The sequence below is a fragment of the Dreissena polymorpha genome, chromosome 10 (assembly GCF_020536995.1).
Source record: "Dreissena polymorpha isolate Duluth1 chromosome 10, UMN_Dpol_1.0, whole genome shotgun sequence".
NCBI lineage: Eukaryota > Metazoa > Mollusca > Bivalvia > Myida > Dreissenidae > Dreissena > Dreissena polymorpha.
In genome coordinates, this window is record NC_068364.1 from 43,788,259 (window position 1) to 43,812,214 (window position 23,956).

General features: G+C 35.5%; 1 protein-coding gene and 1 long non-coding RNA gene across 2 annotated transcripts; one reads left to right on the forward strand and one right to left on the reverse strand.

Annotated features, from left to right (window-relative positions):
- Window positions 1-4,689: 4,689 nt before the first annotated feature.
- Window positions 4,690-14,552, forward strand: LOC127847595 (uncharacterized). Its single transcript, XM_052379612.1, has 6 exons — window positions 4,690-4,817; window positions 5,629-5,713; window positions 11,984-12,026; window positions 13,385-13,537; window positions 13,990-14,036; window positions 14,386-14,552. Exons 1-6 carry the CDS (start codon window positions 4,774-4,776, stop codon window positions 14,443-14,445), a joined length of 432 nt encoding a protein of 143 aa, XP_052235572.1. The 5' UTR covers window positions 4,690-4,773; the 3' UTR covers window positions 14,446-14,552.
- Window positions 14,487-23,416, reverse strand: LOC127847596 (uncharacterized). Its single transcript, XR_008034050.1, has 2 exons — window positions 23,088-23,416; window positions 14,487-14,716 (listed from the first exon to the last, which is right to left on the reverse strand). It is a non-coding gene; the product is annotated as an uncharacterized LOC127847596 (long non-coding RNA).
- Window positions 23,417-23,956: the final 540 nt, after the last annotated feature.

Here is a 23,956-nt window from a genome sequence, read left to right on the forward strand (position 1 = left end):
AAGTAGATTTTTATGTTAATGTATTGTGTAATATTGTGTTGTATTTGAATAAATTTTTGTGTGAATCATAATCAACATTGTATAATGTCATTTAATTGCATGTGTATACTAACCAAACACTTCAATTTATCGAATTTAACAGAAAAGAAAAAAAAACATGTTGATTGATAACAGAAGAAAGGTGTCAATCAAAGGTGCTAAAGTTTCCCGGCATTATTCACACATATATATTACCATTGTGACGAACCCTCCACCCGTTTTCTACAGTAAATTCAGTGTGACGAAACTGCAGTGTGACGAAACCTCCGTATTTATAATAATAAAAACAACAAATAAAAGCTTTATTTACAAAACGTTACACAAAAAAGAAAAATGGAAAAATGACATATAAACATTTTATTATGACTATTTAACTTAACTAATACAAGAATAATGGTTATGCATTAATTATAAATAATTTTAAAAAGCGGGATGCTTAGAGTTCTTTATCGACGCACTCCCACTCAATGAGGTCTATTAATGTATAACGTTTCAAACTGATGCTATTAATACTTTTAACGAGACAGACGACGGACAAGTGATCCCAAAAAAAAAACATTTGGTAGAAAACAATATTAATGCATAGTATTCGATACAAAAGCATTTGTTCGTTTACAAAAAATACTATAATTGTAACATAATTATACTATGTACAACAACCTCAAGGTAGACATAATGTAATACAAATTTGTAGTTAATGAAATAAACTATAAAATAAATCATAAACATAATTGTCTCGCGTTCTGAGAAAACTGGACATAATGCTGGTGCGTAAATTATCATCCAAGATTAGCCTGTTCAGTCCGCACAGGCTAATCAGGGACGACAATTTCCGCTTTTATGGAATGTTTCGTTTAAATGATGTCTCTTCTTAGCGAAAATCCAGATAAGGCGGAAAGTGTCACTTTACGCACAAGCATTATGCCCAGTTTTCTCAGAACACGACACAATTATGCATGTTCAAAACCATTACTAGCTACATTTTCCCACATTCTCTTTCAAAAAGTCTTAATCTATTTTTCAAAGTCTTAAACTGCGGTTCAAAGTTTTAAACTAGGGGTTAAGACGCGCAGAATGCACATTAATTATTTAACAGTTAACTATATAGTTAAGAGACTTTGAACCCGAGTTCAAAGTGCCGTTTGCACATTAATTTTTAAACCAGAGTTCAAGAGGTTGAACCGCAGTTCAAAGTGTGTCTAAAAATAGATGCTAATCTCTTATCTACATAATTCAGAGACAACCAATCAGCGGAGCTTAAACCACAATTAGCTAAATATAGAAGGTAAATGCCGCGATTTCATTGGTCCTCTCTTAACTATAGAGTTAAGAGACTTTGAACTGCAGTTCAAACTCTTGAACTCGGGTTTAAGGATTTAATGTGCAAACGGCACTTTGAACCCGGGTTCAAAGTCTCTTAACTATATAGTTAACAGTTAAACCGTGGTTTAAGGAATTAATGTGCATTTCGCTTGCCATATATATCATCAATATTAGAATCATTACACGAGTTATATAAAGAAGAAAAATCATTTTTCCATTTACTAAATACTGCATCTTTTTCATGCGAACTTTCTCCATTAGGGTTAACAATCTCCATAGGCATGTCATTGTTTCTATTATCTCTTATACCAGCCCTTCCTATAGACTTCCAAAAATCATTCGTACTGCTCTTAGCTTGAGTTAATAGTTCTTCTTGTACAGACAACCAAAACGACGTTTTACTATTTTTGACCATTCGATCAAAATGTTTACGTTTACTCACAAAGCAGTGTTTAAATCTTACCTTTAAAGAAGTGTTGCATTTACGCCATTGCTTCTCTGCTTTACACATTTCATTCTATAATTCTTGTAATTCTAAATTCCACCATGGCTTTTTAATTCGTCTTCGTTTATAAAACACTCAAAATTCTACAACAATATTTTTGCAAGGTAGATTTTCTTGCATCTCTTTATTCAAGACATTACACAATTTAGTATACATGCAATCTAAATTACACTGATTTCTATAAAAGGTATCTAAATTTTCTACTGACTCCAAAATCTCATTATCTTCAAGATTATTGCAAAAAGTGTTTGGGATATTTCCAACATCATATCTTTTAAAACTTTTCTTTAAAACAGTATTTTTTACATACACATTGGAAGTTGCCTGTTTTTATTCTAAGGGGTGTAACCCCGCATCTACATTTAGCTAATGCAAATCCTCTTACCATTGACATACTATAACATTTAAGATAGGGTTCAGTCTAAAAAAACTAGTTTTACATTTCTTATAAGTTCTTAATTTATTCCGTCCGCCTCTTACGATGTTAAAGCATATTTTCCAGTTTTTTTTAAATATATTTTTCAAACAAAATAGTAACTACTAGATCGGTTATCCGTTTGTATCTACTGGTTGATATTACATTGTTAGTATTTATCATCGAGGTTGTTTGATGACAATATATTTTCCATGTCTATGTAAATAATTTTGACAAGTTTGCGGTTACGATACGACCAAACGAAGACACGTTTGTTAAGTCGCGCGCTGTCAATGTTCACACAGCGGAAAAAGTGTCCCATTATTTATTCTTCTAATTTATTATCATAGAAAATGCAATCTTATCGTTTATTACACCATGACCATCATCATCATCATCATCATCATCATCATAATCATCATCACCATCATCATCATCAGCATCATCATCATCATCATTATCATCATCATCATCATCATCATCATCATCACAACCACCACCACCATCATCATCATCACCATCATCATCATCATCATCATCATAATTTTCATCACCATCCTAAAAGCATCATGGTCAGGTAAGAATCATTTTAATATCGTTACATAGGTTGTCGGCTTCATGTTGATAACAATCTTCTTCACCCCCATATTCACCAATACAACGCCATGAGCAATAATAACGGCAACGTTACAAGTGAACTGGTGTTCAGTACATTGACGCGGCTCGTTTGCAATCATTTGCAGGCGAGCTGTCTAGTTTGTACTACTACCTTTTGACATTCCACCTAGTTCGAAATCTGTAAAATTTTAGAACAATACTAAGAGTACTAAAACAAGGACAATTTACAAGTGCGCAAGTCCTTAATTGTTTGCCATTAAAATGTGACTAAGATGAATTTGAATAAAATGTGTATTTGTGTCTAAAAAAGGTTAACATGACATTTGACTATCAGACATGCTGTTGCGTTTACAGTTGTAACATTATACGTGTAAACAAGTAAACTGTTTATTTATAAGAGTCACCCCTCTCGATCCAGAACCAGTCAGTTTTGACTTTAGAGACGTCTTTTAATAATAAATATCGTTATTCCTCACGCATGTATTTTATGTCGGGCACTTGACAGGAAGGCATTTGCTACCCCTCGATATAACTAGCTGCTTCTTTAAAAAATTTACATAATGAAAAATTATTATGTCTTACGAGGTTAAACAAAACGTCTCAATTGAACTGGTCAATATATTATGATGTAAAAAGTACAAAACATGTTGGGATGTTTGTACAGGTCGACTTTTTCTGCAACCTTTTACATGTAAAAAACGCCTCTTCTATTCCATTTTATTCTCCTAACCTGTTTCTGGTATCCATGTGTCCTCCCTCGGTACAGCCATACGCGTATGTTGCCCTTCTGGTGTTATGCGATAACAAATTAAGGACAGACACAGAGGTTTTGAAATGTTCCATAGTTTACTTCATTCTCATATGTTTCAAAAAAGTCACCCTTTTATTGTTCCGGACGTTAAACTTATCGAAATAAACGGCAGGTGTACGAAAGTGGTCATAGCAGAACCACACATTATTATTGTCCTATTTAATTCTGTTTACATAAACGTATTTTTCGTGTAATGCGTTTTACGCGCCTGCGTATATTTTTTTCATAATATCAACGCATCTATGCATGTTTTATCAGTGAAGAATAAACCAACTAAATTGTATCGAGTTTTTGTTCTAAAATTTGAAGCAGAATCAACAAAAACAACTAACAATAAAAAAGCAAGCAAATATTATGTTAAAATTTGTTATACGGTGCGATAAATGATAAAAAGGATATAAAAAGGACCTTTTCACAGATTTGTAATGCATGTGATGAAATTTGTCAATAAATGCTTTATATTGTTAAATGTAAACATTGGATCTAAAAAGCTCTCGTTAAAAAACAAGAATAAATTTAAGAAAGATAAAAAGTAACCCTCCACTGAGCTCGAACCACTTTCCCCTGGAGTAAAAGTCTATCGCGTAGACCACTCGGCCATCCGTGCTCATACAACTAGTGATATATTTTATACTTTATATTAGCAATCCTCGTAGTATCCCAAAATATAACGATAACAACAGAACTCTCTAAACTATTAAATCGTTTATAATTTTCAGTTTTTTTTTTAAATCGTCAAACGATGCATATAAAGGATATTTTAGAGCATGGTAAATGTTCAGTATTTCTGTTTCCTCACAAATATCATAACTAAAACTAAAATGTGCGAATCTGAAACATTTGTTTTTAAATTTTGTCAATTTACCAAAACGTGAAAAGGCCCCTTTAAGATTTAAACTATTAGCAATTGTAAAGTTTTAAATATTGAACGTTGAAGTCAGTCTGATCTGATTTCTCTAGTCGCATTTACACCGGTATTATTCAAGAAAGATAAGACCTGGTCATGAACTATTTAATCAGAACACCGAGGTCTCGAACCATCACTTGCTTTGGTGCCTCACGATGCTCTGGTTGGCGATTTTATCTGTTGCTGGTTTTGCCTTTGGGTACGTAACACATTTTAACGTCAGATCACATTCTCATCAGTTCTTATAATGATTATCTGAATATGTTGTGTTTTTTTGTGTGTAAAGAATGCTTTTTAATTCAAAAAGTCATGGAGATTAGATTTACTGATCAAGTATAGACCAATGGTTTCTTTGTAATTAAGTATATTTTGTTTAATGCTGAGCAATTAAGGGTATTTATGCTATCGCATAGACGATACATGTCTTACAATCGTACTCTTGTGCGCGTTGTATGTTTTCTCTACCGGTATATATGAGTCACGTTCTGAGAAAACTGGGCATAATGCATGCACAGGCTAATCTGGAACGACACTTTCCGCTTTAATGGTATTTTTCGTTTAAAGGAAGTCCTTTTTTACCGAAAATCTAGTTTAAGCGGAAAGCGTTACGCACATGCATTATGTCCAGTTTTCTCAGAACACGACTCATATTATATAACATCTTTATTTACCTTCAATATATACCTGATCATTTGTAATTATTATTTGGGGTCTTTATTTTGGGCTTTTAAAAGTTTATTTGGGGTCCTCCGTCGCTTGACATGTATATTGTATAACATTTGCACTATCAACATGAATACATGCTTACGGTTTGCTTACGTTTTATATGTTGCAATATATTAACTAGTATGTAAAAATGCTCTTTTTCTAAAGTCTGTATGGTTTGAATTATGCACTTCCGCCGCTTATATAATATATTTACAAGCTTACATGTATAAAAAAAATTCAAACCACTAATTTCTCCATGACATGTGAGGAGTTTTATCTACGTATCTAACGTGTGTTGCTAGGCAGCTGCCCAATCATCACCAACTGACCCAGTTGGTGGACCAGGGCTTCCGTCTGTCTGACCGCAATCACGATGGCATTCTTCAGGTGCACATCCATTTGGTTTTATCGCCATGGTTTTAGATACTATTATTGGGCAATTTTGTCGGAAATAAATTCGAAATATATTTAATTTTTGGTTAATAAAGGCCGATATTGAATTATAATGCGTAGGCTTAAATTGAAAGAAAAAAGCAAAACAAAATAACAGACAAAATTTATGCAATTGAAACGTTATTATTTAATAATGCTCTCTGATTCGGACATAATGCCTTAAAATAGCGCCAGAAACAAACAAAATCAATTTTTATCTTCTCTTAAGATTTATTCCTCTATTGAAAAGGGATCGCTTTGCAAAATTTTATGAAACCCTTTGACAATAATTATAACATTTTATATCGTGTTTGTTATTTAATCCAAATATTTTGTTGTTGTTTTTTTTCCAGCGTACGAAAGTGCGCACTTGTGTATGTCTCTATTGGGACAAGTCTTGTTTTGTTTGTTGCCTTTTTCCTTATTTTTTCATTATATCTATGTATTTCTTAATTTCTTTGGATTTTCCATTTTTTATATCCTCAGTATTCTTTATTTTCTTTATTTTATGTGTAGACATTTTTTCTGTGGAATTATCATGTATTCTGTTTTTCCTTTTTGTTTTCTTTTTTTGTTTGTATTAATGGACATTTATGTCTTATAATAGAAAACAATTGGACATTTTTTTAAATAGAAACCAACTGGACAAGCACACACAAATTATCATTTACATCACCCTCCATCTCTTTAAATGGTTAAAATATGTACTTTAAATGTAAAATGGCTCAACAATAAAGACAAACGCATACAAATCTTCAAATGGTTAGACGAAAAAAAAAATGTATGCTTATTACAAGAAAGTCACTTGACACACACTTTAGCACAAACCTTAAGGGATTAATGGGACGGGGACATCTACCTCAGTGGAATATATACTAATAAACAAGACATTTCCTTTCTGATAAAAAGTAACATAGGGATCACAGTTAATAACCTTAACGAAATAATAATTGGCAGACTAGCAAGTATAGATATCAAAATACATGAAACACAACTAACATTAATCAACGTTTACGGTCCTAACATAGATGATTCCACATTTTACGAAACATTACAATCCTTTATAATTAATAACCAAGATAAAAATATTATAATCGGTGGTGATTTCAATACTGTCCTGAACCCATTATTAGATAAAAAGAATGGAAACCTTTATGATCATCCTAAAAATAGAAAAAAATTTAAATAACATAATTGAAAACTACAATATGATAGATATCTGGCGTACAGTATACCCAAACGAAAGCAAATTTGCCTGGCACTCAAACACAAAACCAACAATATTTTGTAGATTAGACTATTTTTTAATATCTAAATCTCTTTGCAACATTATTGACACATGTTACATAAAACCAGGATTTATGACTGACCAATCTCTAGTTGAACTTAAACTGCACAATATACAACCTGAAAGAGGCCCAGGATACTTTAAAATTAACAACAGCATCTTATTGGATACACAATATCAAAGACAAATAAAACAGGAAATATTAAATACAGTTCAAAATAATAAAGATGCAAACCCAAACACCTTATGGGAGGTAATTATAGGAAATATACGTAACACAACAATTAGATACACATCATTTAAACAAAAGGAAACACACAAACGTGGAACTGAAACCATCAAAACCATTGAAACACTTGAAAAACAATTGCATCAAACAAAGACAAATGATACCACCGACATTGAAAATGAATAACATTTTAAAAAAAACAAATATTAGATGGAATCTATCATACACATCTCAATGGAATAATACTAAGAGCGGCGCGTGCACAGCATGTTGAACACAATGAAACAAATACAAAATACTTCGCAAAAATTGAAAAACGTAGAAGTGAACAAAAAACTGTACACAAATTAGTAGTCAATGGGAAAGATATAAAAAACATAACTCAAATACTAGAAGAAGAACGTTTATTTTTTGAAACCCTCTATAAACGAAAAACTGTTGAAAACAAGCAAATTCGTAGAATTGATATCCCCCGCAACATATGCTTTGTTTGAGGATGGGTGCAAATCGGACAGGTGAACAAACTGACAGATTTTTTCAAGATACAAAGGGCCATAACTCTGGTTTTAACAGATGGTGTACAATGCGATTTGGCGCGATACAAAGTTTCAATGAAATACACCAAAGCTTTTCCAAGATATGGCTCCGGACACAAAAGTGACGGACGGACGGACAGCCGGACGGACAGCCGGACAACGCCAAAGCAATATCCCTCCGCCTCTAGCGGGGGATATATACTCATACCAAGTTTATATGAAATCCGCCAAAGCACTTCCAAGATATGGCTCCGGACACAAAAGTGCCTATTGTAAAAAGCATTTTTTCAAGATACAAAGGGCCATAACTCTGTTTTTAACAGATGGTATACAATGCCATTTGGAGTGCATCATCCTGTTATGCATATATATACTCATACCAAGTTTCAATGAAATCCGCCAAAGCACTTCCAAGATATGGCTCCGGACACAAAAGTGCCTATAGTAAAAAGCATTTTTTCAAGATACAAAGGGCCATAACTCTTTTTTTAACAGATGGTGTAGAATGCCATTTGGCGTGCATCATCCTCTTATGCATATATATACTCATACCAAGTTTCAATGAAATCCGCCAAAGCACTTCCAAGATATGGCTCCGGACACAAAAGTGCCTATAGTAAAAAGCATTTTTTCAAGATACAAAGGGCCATAACTCTGTTTTTAACAGATGGTGTACACTGCCATTTGGCGTGCATCATCCTCTTATGCATATATATACTCATACGAAGTTTCAATGAAATCCGCCAAAGCACTTCCAAGATATGGCTCCGGACACAAAAGTGCCTATAGTATAAAGCATTTTTTCAAGATATAAAGGGCCATAACTCTGTTTTTAACAGGTGGTTGCAATGCCATTTGGCGTGCATCATCCTCTTATGCATATATATACTCATACCAAGTTTCAATGAAATCCGCCAAAGCACTTCCAAGATATGGCAACGGACACAAAAGTGCCGGACGGACGGACAACGCCAAAACAATATCCATCCGCCTCTGGCGGGGGATAATAACACCCTTTTTAAAAATACACATCACGCTTTAAATCAAGAGGAAAAACAACTGTGCGACGGATTGCTTAATGAATATGAATGTGGATTAGCCCTAAAAGAAATGCAAAATAACAAAAGCCCCGGATCTGATGGCATCACAATCGAATTTTATAAAATATTCTGGAATGATATAAAAACACATCTAGTAAATTCACTTAACTATTCATTTAACAACGAAAACTTAACTACGCTACAAAAACAAAGTATTATATCACTTATTCCAAAACCTGGAAAAAACTTAGAATCCTTATCAAACTGGCGCCCGATTAGTTTACTAAACAATGATTATAAAATTGCAACTAAAAGTATAGCAAACAGAATTAAAAAAATATTACCATCAATCATTTCAAAATCTCAATCTGGTTTCATAAAAGGACGTTACATTGGTGAAAACGTTCGTCTTATCCAAGAATGCATAAACTATTTCAACAATTCAAACAATCCTGGTCTAATATTCTTTGAAGACTTTGAAAAGGCATTCGATTCGCTTGATCATTCATTTATGTTCTCTTGCTTAGAAAATATGAACTTTGGTGAAAGTCTCATTCAATGGGTCATACTATTCTATACCGATATTAACAGTATAATCATTAACAATGGCTTCTTTTCAAACAGTTTTAACATCGAACGAGGGGTTCGACAAGGATGTCCACTCTCATCATCGCTATTTATTATTTGCATCGAGTATCTATCATATCACATCTAATCAAATAAACACATAAAAGGCATATCACTAGAACCTGATGAAGATATCAAACAGTCCCTATTTGCTGACGATGCAACTTATTTTTTAAACGACAATTACGATTCTTTCCATAACCTAATAGAGTCACTAACCCTTTATGGAATGACATCGGGTCTTAAACTAAACAAAAGTAAATGTACTGTGCTACGAGTAGGTAAATTAAAAAAAAAGTAATGTCCTATAAAAAAAAAGAAATGAAATTTAATTGGACATCCGATGAAGCCACAACGTTAGGAATTACTTTCACAAATAATGAAAAGGATACAGTTCTTAAAAACATACTACCTAAATTACAGAATTTTAAAAACTGCTTAAAATCATGGCATCACCGTAAACTTACACTAATCGGAAAAAACATAGTATTGAAAACGTTTGCACTTCCTAAATTCATTTATGTATTAACAGTTCTACCAAATCCACCAAATGATGTTATTAATAATATAAAATCAGCAATATTTAATTTCATATGGAACGGTAAGCCTGATAAAATAAAAACGAACTCAGTTAATTCAATCTGTAGAAAATGGAGGTAAACAATTAACGAACATTGACTCATTCTTGAATGCAATCAAATGCAGCTGGGTTAAAAGATACCTAGATAATACCAATACGAGTAAATGGAAATTATTCTACCAGAAAATCCTAAAAAATATGGTGACTCCTAACTCTTTGAATGTAACATCAGCAATACTATCTTACATGAAATTGCAAACGAAATCATATTTCTGTCTGATGTTCTATCAGCATGGAGTGATGTCACTCATAACCTAGAAACCCAAACCAGCAGTAAAACTATTTTATGGAACAATAAAGACATAACTTCAAACAATAAGACGTTTTTCTATAAAGATTGGTTTGAACAAAGCATTAAATATGTCGACCAATTATATGACTACATAATTAAGGATTTCTACTCTTTTGATGATATATGCTACATATACGGAATACCTTCAAATAATTTTCTGAAGTACTTCACACTAATCAAAAGCATACCCAGACATATTAAATCTGAAATCAATACAAATAATACACCATGTACTCAAACAACATTCGTAGAAAACATACTTGGAAGAAAAAACAAAACGAATAAAATATTTTACACACTACAAGTTAAAAACCCTACAGAAAACTCCAAAACCCAAAATAAATGGCAAGTCCTTTTTGGAGAACATGAACTTAATTGGAAACACATATTTACCATGCCATATAAAGCAACTATTGAAAGCACACTGAGAAATATTTAATATAAATACATCCATAGAATTATAGCTACAAATAAATATCTCTTTAAATGCAAATTATCTAACTCAAATCTGTGTGACTTCTGCGGTAAAAACATCGAAACTATAGAACATCTTTTTTGGGATTGCAAACACATCTATCCTATTTGGAATCAATTAGTATCTTTTCTTGAACAACAGCAACTAAACGTTAAACTATCTTTCTTAAATGTTAGTTTCGGAATTTACTCATTGAAATCAATAGACTGTAATAATATTGTGAATTTTATTCTTATATTGATGAAATATTTTATCTTTAACATGAAGTACAAAAAACAAGTACCATATTTTAATTGTTTTGTCCATAGTCTTAAACAAAAAATCCAGATTGAGAAAGAAATAGCCCTCAGTAATGACACATTACAAATCTTTGAACAAAAATGGAATCGGATTAAATTCTCATAATGTTTGTCCACTTATATACATTTCACTCTAATGTTAGTTTATCTTTCTAAAATATTTGTGTATATTTTTTTTTCAATCTTATAAGATCATTGTGAATATACAACAAAACACACAAGTCCAGTATGCTTTCTTCCGACTTTATACAACTCATCATTTTTCATAACTATTCTTCTGTTGTTCTTTTCTTTTCTCTAGCATATCTTGTATAACATGTCTGAACTTTATTGCTTTGTACAATCACTATGTTGTATGATCATATACATGTATACAGTGTATGTATTATATTGAATAAAAACCAACAACATTTTATATCGGTTATTTTAATATGTTTCGTATGCCTTTTTAGAATTAGGAAAGCAAACATCTTGAGTTTAAGGCTGATTAAGAAGCTATAATATAATTAAGAGTTTGAAAGATCATTGTTCGTGGAATATGTTTAAAAGCGTATGCGCTTAAAACACGGATTCCGCATTTAAAACCTAAGTATTTTAATCTAATATGTTACAAAAATACAAAATTCGAAAACTGTGTTTGAAAAAAAATCTGCACATACCACATTTTAATTACATACGCAAGAGCTCTAAATAGACTATTCCTATATAAAATGTTCTTTGTTATAAGTAACATTAGGCCAATTAATTCATGTTATCATTTAATTAGTTATACTTTTAAATTCTGTCTCTCCACTTACAGATGTCCGAGCTGGAGGCTGGGTGGCAGATTGAAGATGCGAACCGTACGTTAATTAGATTACTATCATGGCGACTCTTTGATGAGCAACAAATAATACATTAAGAATTATATAAGCAACTTATTCACTTAACAATCAATGCAAGTGCAGGTATACAAGTACAAGGTAATAAACACATAACGCGTGTATCCTTTATATATCAATATTAAAAATTGTGCTATTATTATTATTTTAAAATAAGGTAATAGGTTTTAGCGGCACTTTAAAACGACTTCTTGACGCCAAAATTATTTAAGTAAGAGTAACGTGAACAAAACAGCGGAGCGCCCGGAAAAACGCGTTTCAAGTTGTTTTATCGGTACAAAAACATCTATTTGGGAGTTTTCTAAGTTTGACCTAAACCATAATGGCGTTAAAACAGCAATGTAGTGATGTTATTTAGATTTTAACCGGACCTGATATATTGTGCAGTAGCAATCTCACATTTTTACATTCATTGACATGCAATATTGTCCCTTGAAACACAGACGGTGCTTTTAATAATTGCTTTCGAATCCACTCACCATTGTAAAGTAACGAACGTACGCACAGACATTGTATTATCAATGAGTAAAGAAACCAGCTTTACCGAACCATAAAACACGCCATTATTGGGTTTGAATGACCTTCTACAAGACTCACACTGAAAACACCCTAATAAAAACGCAAATGAGTTGATTTCAACACAATTGTCCACTAGGTTATCACTTACAACTTACAAGACTGCTCAAAGACCTGCACATGAATGGAACCAGGTCGATTACACCAGGAAACACTCAAGTGTTTGGATTTTAAAGTATTTCTCCCTTATTGTAACCGTTTCTTCGACTCCTCAAAGACATGCGCCTTAATGAAGAAACCAAAATGTCCAAATATGGAAAACACGCATATGACTGCTTTTGAAACCAAATATTCTGATAGTTACCCAATACCAAGACGATTTAATTCAGCGCATAAAAGACGAAAATCGCAACAAATCACACACGCTACTCTCAACAATACAGAAGACAACAATTAACACCATAACAGCATCATTTAATTTTTACATTGCATAATATATTTAAAAAGCAACATCATGTTATTCCATACATTAAACCGCGTTTTGTGAAAACTGGACTGAGTGCATATGCGTTAATATCATCCCAGATTAGCCCGTGTAGCCCGCACAGGCTTGTCATAGGCGACACTTTCCGTTTAATCTCGATTTTAGCTAAGAAGAGACTTGCTTTATGAAAAAAAATCCATAAAATAGAAAGCGTCGTCCCATGTGCAGGCTGTACATGCTAATCAGGGACGACATTTTACGCACATGCATTAAACCCAGAGTTTCCAGAACGAGACTCCAGTGTGCGCTATATGTTCAGATGACAACCAATTGACCGTGGAAGAGATGATGAAGGCTTTCAACCTTACAAGAGAGATTGCTCAGCCCTACTTCAACATCTATGACAAAGACGGGGACGGAAGTATCCCACACTCCTTCCTCCTGGATTATGTCCATCTGGTAGACCAAAACGGTATTTAATAGGAAATATGTTGATTTTATTGGTATAGATTGCCGATATTTTCCACATATCTTACCTCCATTTTTGTTCGCAAACATGTTGAAGCTTTCGCCAGTGCTTCGGCTTCGGTATATATATATACAATTTAAAGGGTGCTTACTGTTTTTTTATTATTCCAAGTACTTTTTTCTGCGTAGTGTTGATTATTTACTGTGATTTTAATTTTGAGAAACTTCAGAACGGCTATTGCATTAAAACATCGCTGTATTACACCAAAAAATGAACTGAAGTAGTCATCTTCATATTTTAAAGATATATTTAACTTTGATTGGAGCAATGTTAGTTTCACTCAACGCCTTTGAACTTGATTAGTATGTGCCATATTATATGCGAAAGGGTTTTGAAAACAATATACAAGCATATTATATTTGTAATAGTGCTCATTATATACGTTGATTTTGCAGGGGATGGTCAGATTACCCTGAAGGAGTATGAACATTACACAGTATCCGTGAGTATACTGGAGTTGCTACAATATTAGAATTTTTCCATATGCTATGACGTTGTCATTTGTGGGTTTATACCAATTGAAGGGCAAGTTTGTGGCATAAAAAGACTTCTGAGTAGCTATGAAAATGTAACAACTATTTTATTAGATTTATAACATTATTTACAAGAAAGACGGATACACAATTGAATGTTTATCTCATTTTTAAATGCTAATATTTTTCAATATACAAAAAATGAGTGCTTTATTTTTAGATTTAAAAAGAATTATGTGTAATTATTGTATTTTTTGTGTGAATAAAAATGTATAACTCATTCTACATTCTAATATATGTATACACATTTCATTGCAGCTTACCGAGTGTTTGTTCGGGCATGGAAACCATGGTCACGGAACCAACTGCGGTCACTGAGATGCCATATTCAATGAAAAACAACAAACACGTCATACAACTAAGCAAACGTTTGTTTTTATGTCTTTATGTCTAGCCAATACAAATAAAAACGCATACACAAACCTGCCAAAGCATTGTCAATTACAAGTCGCTGAGTGTGCTTAAATTCGCCAATGTCCTGGAAGACCTTATCATGTCCCTGGTGTGCATCAAGCGTTTATCTTGTCAAAGCTCTACCTCAACGCGTTGGACGTGATAACGTCTGGCTCGTATGTGACAGGCTCATAAGCTAGACGGATCCACAATAGACAAGTTATTAACATAGACGGTTTTTATTGAAGATCATAAAAAAAATCATTTAAAAGTAAATTACATACGTGTGTTATTAAACGGCATTCGATCCGAGACGTAGAACTAAAAAAATAGCATAAGGGAGACTTTTCAATTGCTACAATATTTGAACGAGAAACTAAATAGTGTTGCTAACGTCAACTCAAACAAGACCGATAGGTTTTCAAGAGCAAGATATCGGTTTATACCAGGGCGGCAAGTCACCCGCTTCCTTGTTTAACTTCTAGCTTATTAAGTACGTTTCTTAACCCAGCAGGAGAACATGTTCATGTAGTAGAAAAGAAAATTCTATAAATCACTCTTCGCCAATAATCACGCCCCGATTTACAGAATAATCTTTTTAAAAGATATGCTGAATTGATTTGTTTGCATATAGTAAGAACGCACAATCAAGAGTGCAAACATTTAATTGCAGCGACTTTAAAAGCTAGAAATAAAAATGATGTGGAAGAAACACATTTAAAGTACCATAACTTCAACATCATCTACTTTGCCACAAATAAAAATCGGCCTCAAAAACCAACGATAAGACCTGGTCATGAACTATTTAATCAGAACACCGAGGTCTCGAACCATCACTTGCTTTGGTGCCTCACGATGGTTGACGATTTTATGTGTTGCTGGTTTTGCCTTTGGGTACGTAACACATTTTAACGTCAGATCACATTCTCATCAGTTCTTATAATGATTATCTGAATATGTTGTTTTTTATGTGTGTAAAGAATGCCTTTTAGTTAAAGAGTCATGGAGATTAGATTTACTATGGTTTCTTGCAATTGTAGATACTTTCCGATAACAGTCACTTTGTTAATGGTCCGAAATGTATAAACTATACTTTCTTAGTTTGAATGAAGAATATGGAGTTTTTTAAGTATATTTGTTTAATGTTGAGCAATTAAGGGTATTTATGCTATCGCATAGACGATACATGTCTTACAGTCGTACTCTTGTGCATGTTGTATGTTCTCTCTTCCGGTATATATGAGTCGCGTTCTGAGAAAACTGGGCATAATTCATGTGCGTAAAGTGTCGTCCCAGATTAGCCTGTACAGTCCGCATAGGCTAATCAGGAATCACACTTTCCGCTTTAATGGTATTTTTCGTTTAAAGGAAGTCCTTTTTTACCGAAAATCTAGTTCAAGCGGAAAACGTTACGCACATGCATGATGTCCATTTTTTTCAGAACACGACTCATATTATATAACATCTCTATTTGCCTTCAATATATACCTGATCATTTGTAATTATTATTTGGGGTCTTTAATTTGGGCCTATAAAAGTGTATTTGGGGTCCACCGTCGCTTGACATGTATATTGTATAATGCAGACATTATATCGCCTACCAATAGCTTTAGAAGCAGGTTATTAAGTCGACTTGCTTACGATTGCAATTTGTGTGCCGTTAATACTCTTGAATCATGTATTGGTCCATCTAAATCATATGTTTTCCTTGATGATAGATATTCCTCGTTGATTGACTATGTTTTTGTACCAACTGAATTATTGTATTTTGCTGATGATGTTTGTCTTAATGTTTCTAGACATAGACCAATTTTATATGACAATTTTATGTTGCTTGAATTTTGAGATTCATGTTGATGAAAATATCAGTGATTTTAGAAATTGTATTAACTGGAAAGCTGCTAACAGTGATCATGTTTTGCAATATTGTAACACTTTGTGTGAAACATTATCTAAAGTTGATACAACTAGAGCTAGTTATGCAAATGAATTTAATTCGGTACTGTGTAGCAGTATGCGTGATTGTGCCAATATATGTTTCCCTACTAACCGTAAAAGGCGTCATTTTAAACCGTTCTGGACGAAGGAGCTCACGGAACTACATGGGCATATGAGCTCGTCACGTGCCGCGTGGTGCAGCGCTGTTAGAGGAATATCGTGAGTATAAAGCGGTTAAAGCACATTTCCGGAGGGCTATGCGGCGATGCGCTGAACAATTTATGACAGAACTTGACCATAAACTCGAATATGACTCTGTACATGACAGTATGAGTTTCTGGCGGACAGTAAACTCAAGGAAGCGGGGATCCGGTGCCGACATAGGAGGTGGCATCAACTTCGACGGGAATATCTACAGAAGCCGTGAGGAAATAACGGAGCAAGTGCGAAATACTTTAAAGACCTGTACAACCCTTCAAGCTTCCCGGACTTCGACTCACACTGGGAGTATGTTGTTAGACAGGGAGTGGAGCAGGCATTGACTAACCTGTCACCGTCCCAAGATGTTTTTGTTTCACCTGAAATGGTTGAGTCCAGTATAAATCAGCTACCTAAAGGAAAGGCCTGTGCTCCCGATGACATTTACCATGAACAAATGTTTTATGGCAAGACAATTATTGCTGAACCCTTATCACGCTTTTATACAGTAATGCTATGCAGCGGAACTGTACCTGAAAAACGGAAAGAAGGTGAGATTATTACACTGTTTAAAGTCGGGCAAAAGCGGCGAGACCAGCCTGATTATTGCAGAGAATTACACTATGGTCAACGTTGTTAAAGACGTATGAATCGTTAATAATTAAGCCGGTGCAATGATGGTATACTAGCTTATATCAGAAAGTTACAAGTTGGATTTCAGAACCGGCTTGGGTGCATAATGACAAGCTTTAGTCTCCGCGAATGTCTATACTATGCCAAGGAGCTGGGATCAAGTGTATATCTATGTTTTCTGGGCGCTCGTCAGACCTTTGACCGGGTATGGCACGATGGTCTATTTTACAAACTTTTATCCATTTCCGATGTTTATGATCCTGATCCAGTCATTGTCACTAACACCCTTCTTGCACTTCGTGACATGTATCGCAACTCAACAAGCCGCGTTCGCCATAGAGGATTGATCTCGGAACCCGTCAGGGAGTCAACAGTTCGCCGCTGTTGTATCTTTTTTACATAAATGGCCTGATAGAGAAACTTGAAGAGAGTGGTAATGGCCTGTGTATTTATGACATTAATATGGCTTAGCCAACTGTGGCCGATGACATGGTTCTAGTATCATACTCTTAAAACGATCTCAAGAGATAATGCATCGAAGTGATGCGTACCAGTCTATACTAAGACAGAAGAGACTTCAACATTCTATCTAGGGCATGACCACTTATAATGCGATTCATTATGTATGCGTACGATTTCGAGGAACATACATGAGCTTGTGCTCTAAAGGGGTAGCGCCTGAAAGACTAAGTCCACTGACTCTCGTAACGATATTAAACTCATCTGTTATCCCAAAGGCCTTATATGGCTGTGTACTATGGAACAACAACTCGCAAAGTTATCTTGTACAACTTTCTATTGCACAGAAATTTTGCCTGTTACATATGCAAGGGTATGACAGAATATTGCCTGTTAACCGTTAATACCGTTCCGATAGTGAATGAACTGGAAATAAGAAAACTTACAATCTTCGGCCAAAACTGCAGATTAAATCCTAAAAACCTAGCGAAAGATATATTCAACAATAGACTTATACGTCACATTGAATTAGAAAGCCAATGACTCGGATATATCCCTGATGCATACAAGATACTACAAAAGTACGACTTAATGATCGTCTTACGCCCATACGTCCAGGATGGAAATTTCTCCACAAAGCGACAATAGAAGAAAAACGTTGAGCGAAAAGTGTACTTCCTTGCTTATATTTTGTATTATATGTTATGCTCTTCATGAATGGAGGAAAATAAAAGTCTATCTTTCTATCTATCTATTTGGTATATCAACTGATAAATTACAACGACGTATAGATATAATAAATTGGTATATCGATCGCTATTTAATCTACAATGTCTGTCGTATTTACTGTTTGCATACGTAGTCGTTTTTGGATCATTAGTTTTATGCAATATCAGTTGTTGTTTTTTGCCATTTGACAACAAAAGCCAACTGGCTTTTCTCACATCAGGCCATGCGGCATTTACCAAATGATCAGAACTCCTATACTCTCTCAGCTAAATAACATGCACAACTCCAACACAAAACCGTACTTTTTCAAACGAAAATAATATCATGCCATTTAAGTGTTTGATTTACTTAAATCGTCTGTCGTTATTTGCCGAGCTACTCACATTGCGTGTATTTGGTGGGGATAGTGCGTCATCCATATGTATTGAGGTTCTCCGTTTCCGACTTACAATTCCTGGTGGCCCTGATGTTCTCGGTAAGATATCTTTTCCGGGGTAGAGAATCTGTCAATGGGGGCGGGGGGGATGCCCTGCGCATCATTTTGTTGTTTTTAATGTTATATTCTGGCGTAAAGTGTTTTGCTTTGGTGGTCCGGGATTGGTTTCGACAACACATCCCGAACAAACGCGTGTCTAATGCGATGGTCAGCATACATTCATTTTTAGGTACTCAATTAACTCTTTAAGACTAGTTTCTGATACTCACGTTGTTGACAACAATCGACATTTACACGTCTCTGGTTAAGTGTCAGTCCCATGATGATATTTCAATATACAGCTATCCAATTAAGTTTTGTAAGAATAAAACATAAGAGAAAAAATTCAAGTCGTAACACGATAACGAAAACTGAAAAAATATTAATGTTTAAAAGCTGCTTTTATAATTTTACCCCCCACAAAAGAAGTTTAGGGGGGTATATAGGAGTGACCTTGTATGTCTGTCGGTCGGTCGATCTGTCTGTCGGTTCGTATTAAGTGCCCGCTCTCTAATTCAAGTTATTTTCATTCGATCTTCACCAAACTTGGCCAGATGTTGTATCTAGATGATGTTTAGGTCAAGTTCGAATATGGGTCATGCCATTCAAAAACTAGGTTACGGGGTCACTTAGTGCGTTTAAAACATTCAGAATGGTGTCCGCTCTCTAATTAAAGTAGTTTTTATCCGAGCCTCACCACAATAGATCATAAGTTGTATATAGATGATGTGTAGGTAAAATTCGAACATGAACCATGACGGGTCAAAAACTAGGTAATGGGGTCACTAAGTGCGTTTTAAACATTGAGCATGGTTTCGCTGTTTTATGTGAAGACAACGTGCAAATATTCTGTGTCAATGCGGCATTTGGGGTTATTTGTCACTTCTGTGACAAAGCTCTAGTTTTTATTTTTCTTCTTCGATCTTCTAAAAATTCTTCTTAACAGAAATTTTTGACCTTTTGTGTTTCCCTTTTTCTATACAAAAATTCGTTAACTGGTCTGCGACGCTCTCATTTGTTTGGAATTCTGCAGCTTTGAGTACTTGTTGACGCATACGTGCGATGATCACCTTCTACTTCAGATGTTGTATTTGGTATTGCTTCTTTATTAGCTTTTGCCAACAACAAGCTCAACAACATACTCTTCGCAATATGGTACGTTTGTCACGTTTGCATAATGATCGTCACTAAGAATATGGGCTACTTTCACCTGAGTGTCAGCTTTCGAACCTACTCTTTCTATTTCTTGTTGGGTTATCTTTTACACATTGGCTGGCAGTCATGTCAATAACTTAAATGTGTTCCGATGTTTCACGAGAAGCAATCCTAGTAATTTCATCAGGGAAACGCAATGAAAATGAAGATGTGAACGGGCAAAAGGAAATCGGAGAGAAAGGTATACTAGAATCTTCATTTATTCAGGTGATTTGGTTTTCTTCCAAAAGAAAAATACTTTTTTTCACTCTGTGGTTCGCATAGCCATACGACAAACCGTGGCAAGCTCTCGTCGTAAGACGTTCTCGTATCAAATCCAAGCTGCCAGACTTGTTGCTGCCAATTTGCGACTGTGAATTCCGGAAGGCTCGTACTTTGGTTGCCGGTCCCGACGAATTCGAGCCATCGGGTTTCGACTGTATACGAAGTTACCGGCATGACGTCACGAGGCCAACCATTGAGCCTGTAGTCATCATCTACGTCATATTCTGATTCCAACCCGAATCCAAGCACGAGGAATTATGCTACTATGACGTCTCTAGCGAACTCGTCAGCAATCACGTCCCTCTTGCTATAGTACTCGTTTGTTTGTTTAAGGCCTCGGCAATATCCACTATCAATGCCAATGTACACATTTGGTTCCAAATCCATAGTGTGGCATGATGGCCTATGGTATGGTATGAGAGGATTCAACACTGACGAAGGGCTGATGCAAGTCGTTTAAGAATTCTACGGAAACGCCAGCCGCGCAATACTTCTCAACGGACAAAAGGGGAACTTCTTCAGGACATCAGTGGGCGCCCATCAGGGTTGTCTGCTCCCTCCAGTCCTGTTCAACATTTTCTTTGAAAAGATAATGCAGAATACTCTCCATGACCACCGCATCTCTCTCTCCATCGGTGGTAGACCGATTTCAAACTTGAGAATCGCTTATGACATTGACCTCATGGGTGACACCAGCAGAGAACTTCAAGATCTCACTGGCACGGAGTCTGCACTTAGTCACGTTATGGGGACAATTGTGTGGCGGCCCGGCTAGCTCAGTTGGGAAAGCACTCGCCCTGTTAGCGAGGTGTCCCGTTTGCGAGTCCCTAACTGGCCGCACACTTTTCTCACTATGTGCCATTTGGTTCCAATCTTTCGGTCATGACGTTACCTGGGTATACTATTAATAATATATCACCCCGAATCCCTGATCTATTGATAGGTCGCAGTGGTGTAATGGATATGGTGTCCGCCTAGCGACCGGAAGGTCACGGGTTCGATCCCCACCATGGGAGCGTTCTTTAGATCTTCCCCAAAGACACCAAGTACTGGTTCTAGGCCCAGGAAACGGACTCGAGAGCGTTTATATAAGCCTTAGGCTTTCGATGCAATCGAGCTAAAATAAATAGGTTTAAACTTAACTAATCACTGTATTCAAAGATGAATACATATTCGAGTTAGGGTGTATGAACTTTGATCACTCTCGGGGAGAGGTTGTGTGGCGGCCCGGAAAGCTCAGTCTGGGGAGCACTCGTCCTGTCATCAAGGTTTCCCTTGTTCGAGTCCCAAACTGGCTTCACACTTTTCTCACCCCTTGACATCACCAACAGGGCAAGAGCATACGGGATGGAGGTCAGCACAGAGAAGCCGAAGGTCATGATGAACAGCATGACGAACAGCAGAGCAGACATCACAATGAACGGCGAGAAGCTAAAAGATGTGACCAGCTTTAAGTAGTTGGGTGCAATCCTTTCCAAGTATGGTACCAGTACCGCTGAGGTCCGAATAATAATTGCCATGGCGACCGCAGCGATGGCAATACTGAGAAAGTTGTTCATAAGCATCTCCAGCAGCTTCGCAAACAAGTGCAGCCTCTTCAAGTTCTAAATACTACTCTACGGCTGCGAGACCTACGGAACGCATGATACAGGCCTTTGAACATAAATGTCTACGAAGACTTCTTCGCATTCCTACACGGAGCACAAGACCAACGAGTATGTTTTGAACATGACTGCAACAACTGTCGGTTCACAAGAGCCCCTACTGGGGACCGTCAAACGACGAAAGATTGCTTGGTTTACACATGTCGCCAGGCACGATTCTCTGTAAAAGACTGGCACGCTAGACGGAGGTCGACGTCGAGGCCGTCAGAAAAAAACGCTTGATGAAGAATATAAATGAGTGGACATCTCTTCCCATGAATGAATTACTCTCAGCAGCACACAACAGATCTGACTGAAGGAGGATTTCTGTATTGTCCTCCCTCACCTCCAACGGCAAAACCGGTCAAGGAATTGATAAATAAGGTTCCATTAATACCTCTTTGTACTAAGAATAGCGAATTAAATAACACCCTCTGTGATAAAATATCGGTACACACATTAACGAAATCAATTTAATATTATTATTAATATATAACTAAATTTAGTACATTGCATCCATTGAGTGTTGCATTTAAAGAAACAAATCTATAAAATATTTAAGGCATGTACATGTACTAGAAATAATAGTCGTACAGATCTTTATTGTGGACTGATATGTTTATAAACATGTCGGTAAAAATCAGTGGATTATATGCCCCATTACAAATTAGTCGTAATCATATTTCGTTTTCTTTATTCATGTACGCGTCTCTTTCGTGTGTATATTCTTATATATTCATGTTTATTGGGAAACTTGTGTGTACATATATTAACTAATGCAATACATTATTGATTAAGATGACCATAAATATTAAGATCGGAACGTTCCTGTTAAACATAATTAGATTTGCCAGTGCCCTGCGACCATTTCAGTAAGATGACAACATAACTTTCTTGTACTTTTTACAATCAGGCTCATTAAAATCAATATCTTCATAACTTGCTACAATAATAATGTCGCTACCGTTCGATAGTTGTTATATATAGACGTGATTTGATTTAAATAAAATTACCAATCTGATATTCCATCTCTATAGCTAGTCCGTTTTTGTTCACTGCGAGCTGCACCATGTCGTTAATATCCTGTCGGCGCCTTTCTCGACCCGGTTTCCTCCCCCTTCTGATTCTGCGTCGCCTACTTTTACATTTCTTATGCATTTCTTCAATTATTTATATAATTATGTAAAACAAAAAATAATACGCGTTCAATCATGGCAAAGCGCAAATGATATATGTTGTCAAGGTGACGACGTCATTCAAAATAATACGTTAGCGCTTAGTTTGCACGTTATGACGTCACTATTAATGCAACAGTTTTCGTTCGTGTGGTGTGTGGAGGTGTGATAAATGACGACGATATCAGATGAGTGTGATACATTCAGCGGAAAGTCGTATAAATGATGCATATTGCATGCAATCGCTCTGTATATTGCGAAAAACAACTCACGCGGCCTATAATGTCGACAATGAATACAATGATACAAATGTTACGAATAACAAGAAAACAAGTTTCATTATCATAATCATTAATCCCGTGACCAGTTTGGCCGTTTGGGGGAAATGCGGGTCGACGATACAGAAATCCTCCTTCAGTCAGGTATGTTGTGTACTGCTGAGAGTAATTCACCACGGGAAAGGATGTTTGTACATTGTCAATCAAGCTTTTCTTTTGACGGCCTCGACGTCGACCTCACTCTTTAGATTTACGAGAGATCATAGAAAATGTTATTAAAAATATTATTTTCTCTATGATCACGAGTGAATAAAAATCGATATTCCACCAAATCCAAAAAACATCTTTATATTTTATGCTTGCAAATGATTATTTTTGTAGTTTTGCCATTTCGGACAAAATCATTCCCCATTGAGCGCACCGATATGT

Bases quoted from the DNA above. Each gene is read 5' to 3' on its own strand.
- LOC127847595 (XM_052379612.1), top strand. From the start codon at position 4,774: ATGCTCTGGTTGGCGATTTTATCTGTTGCTGGTTTTGCCTTTGG. The intron at 13,538-13,989 runs GTATTTAATAGG...TTGATTTTGCAG, and splicing joins CCATCTGGTAGACCAAAACG to GGGATGGTCAGATTACCCTG. The intron at 14,037-14,385 runs GTGAGTATACTG...ATTTCATTGCAG, and splicing joins ATGAACATTACACAGTATCC to CTTACCGAGTGTTTGTTCGG.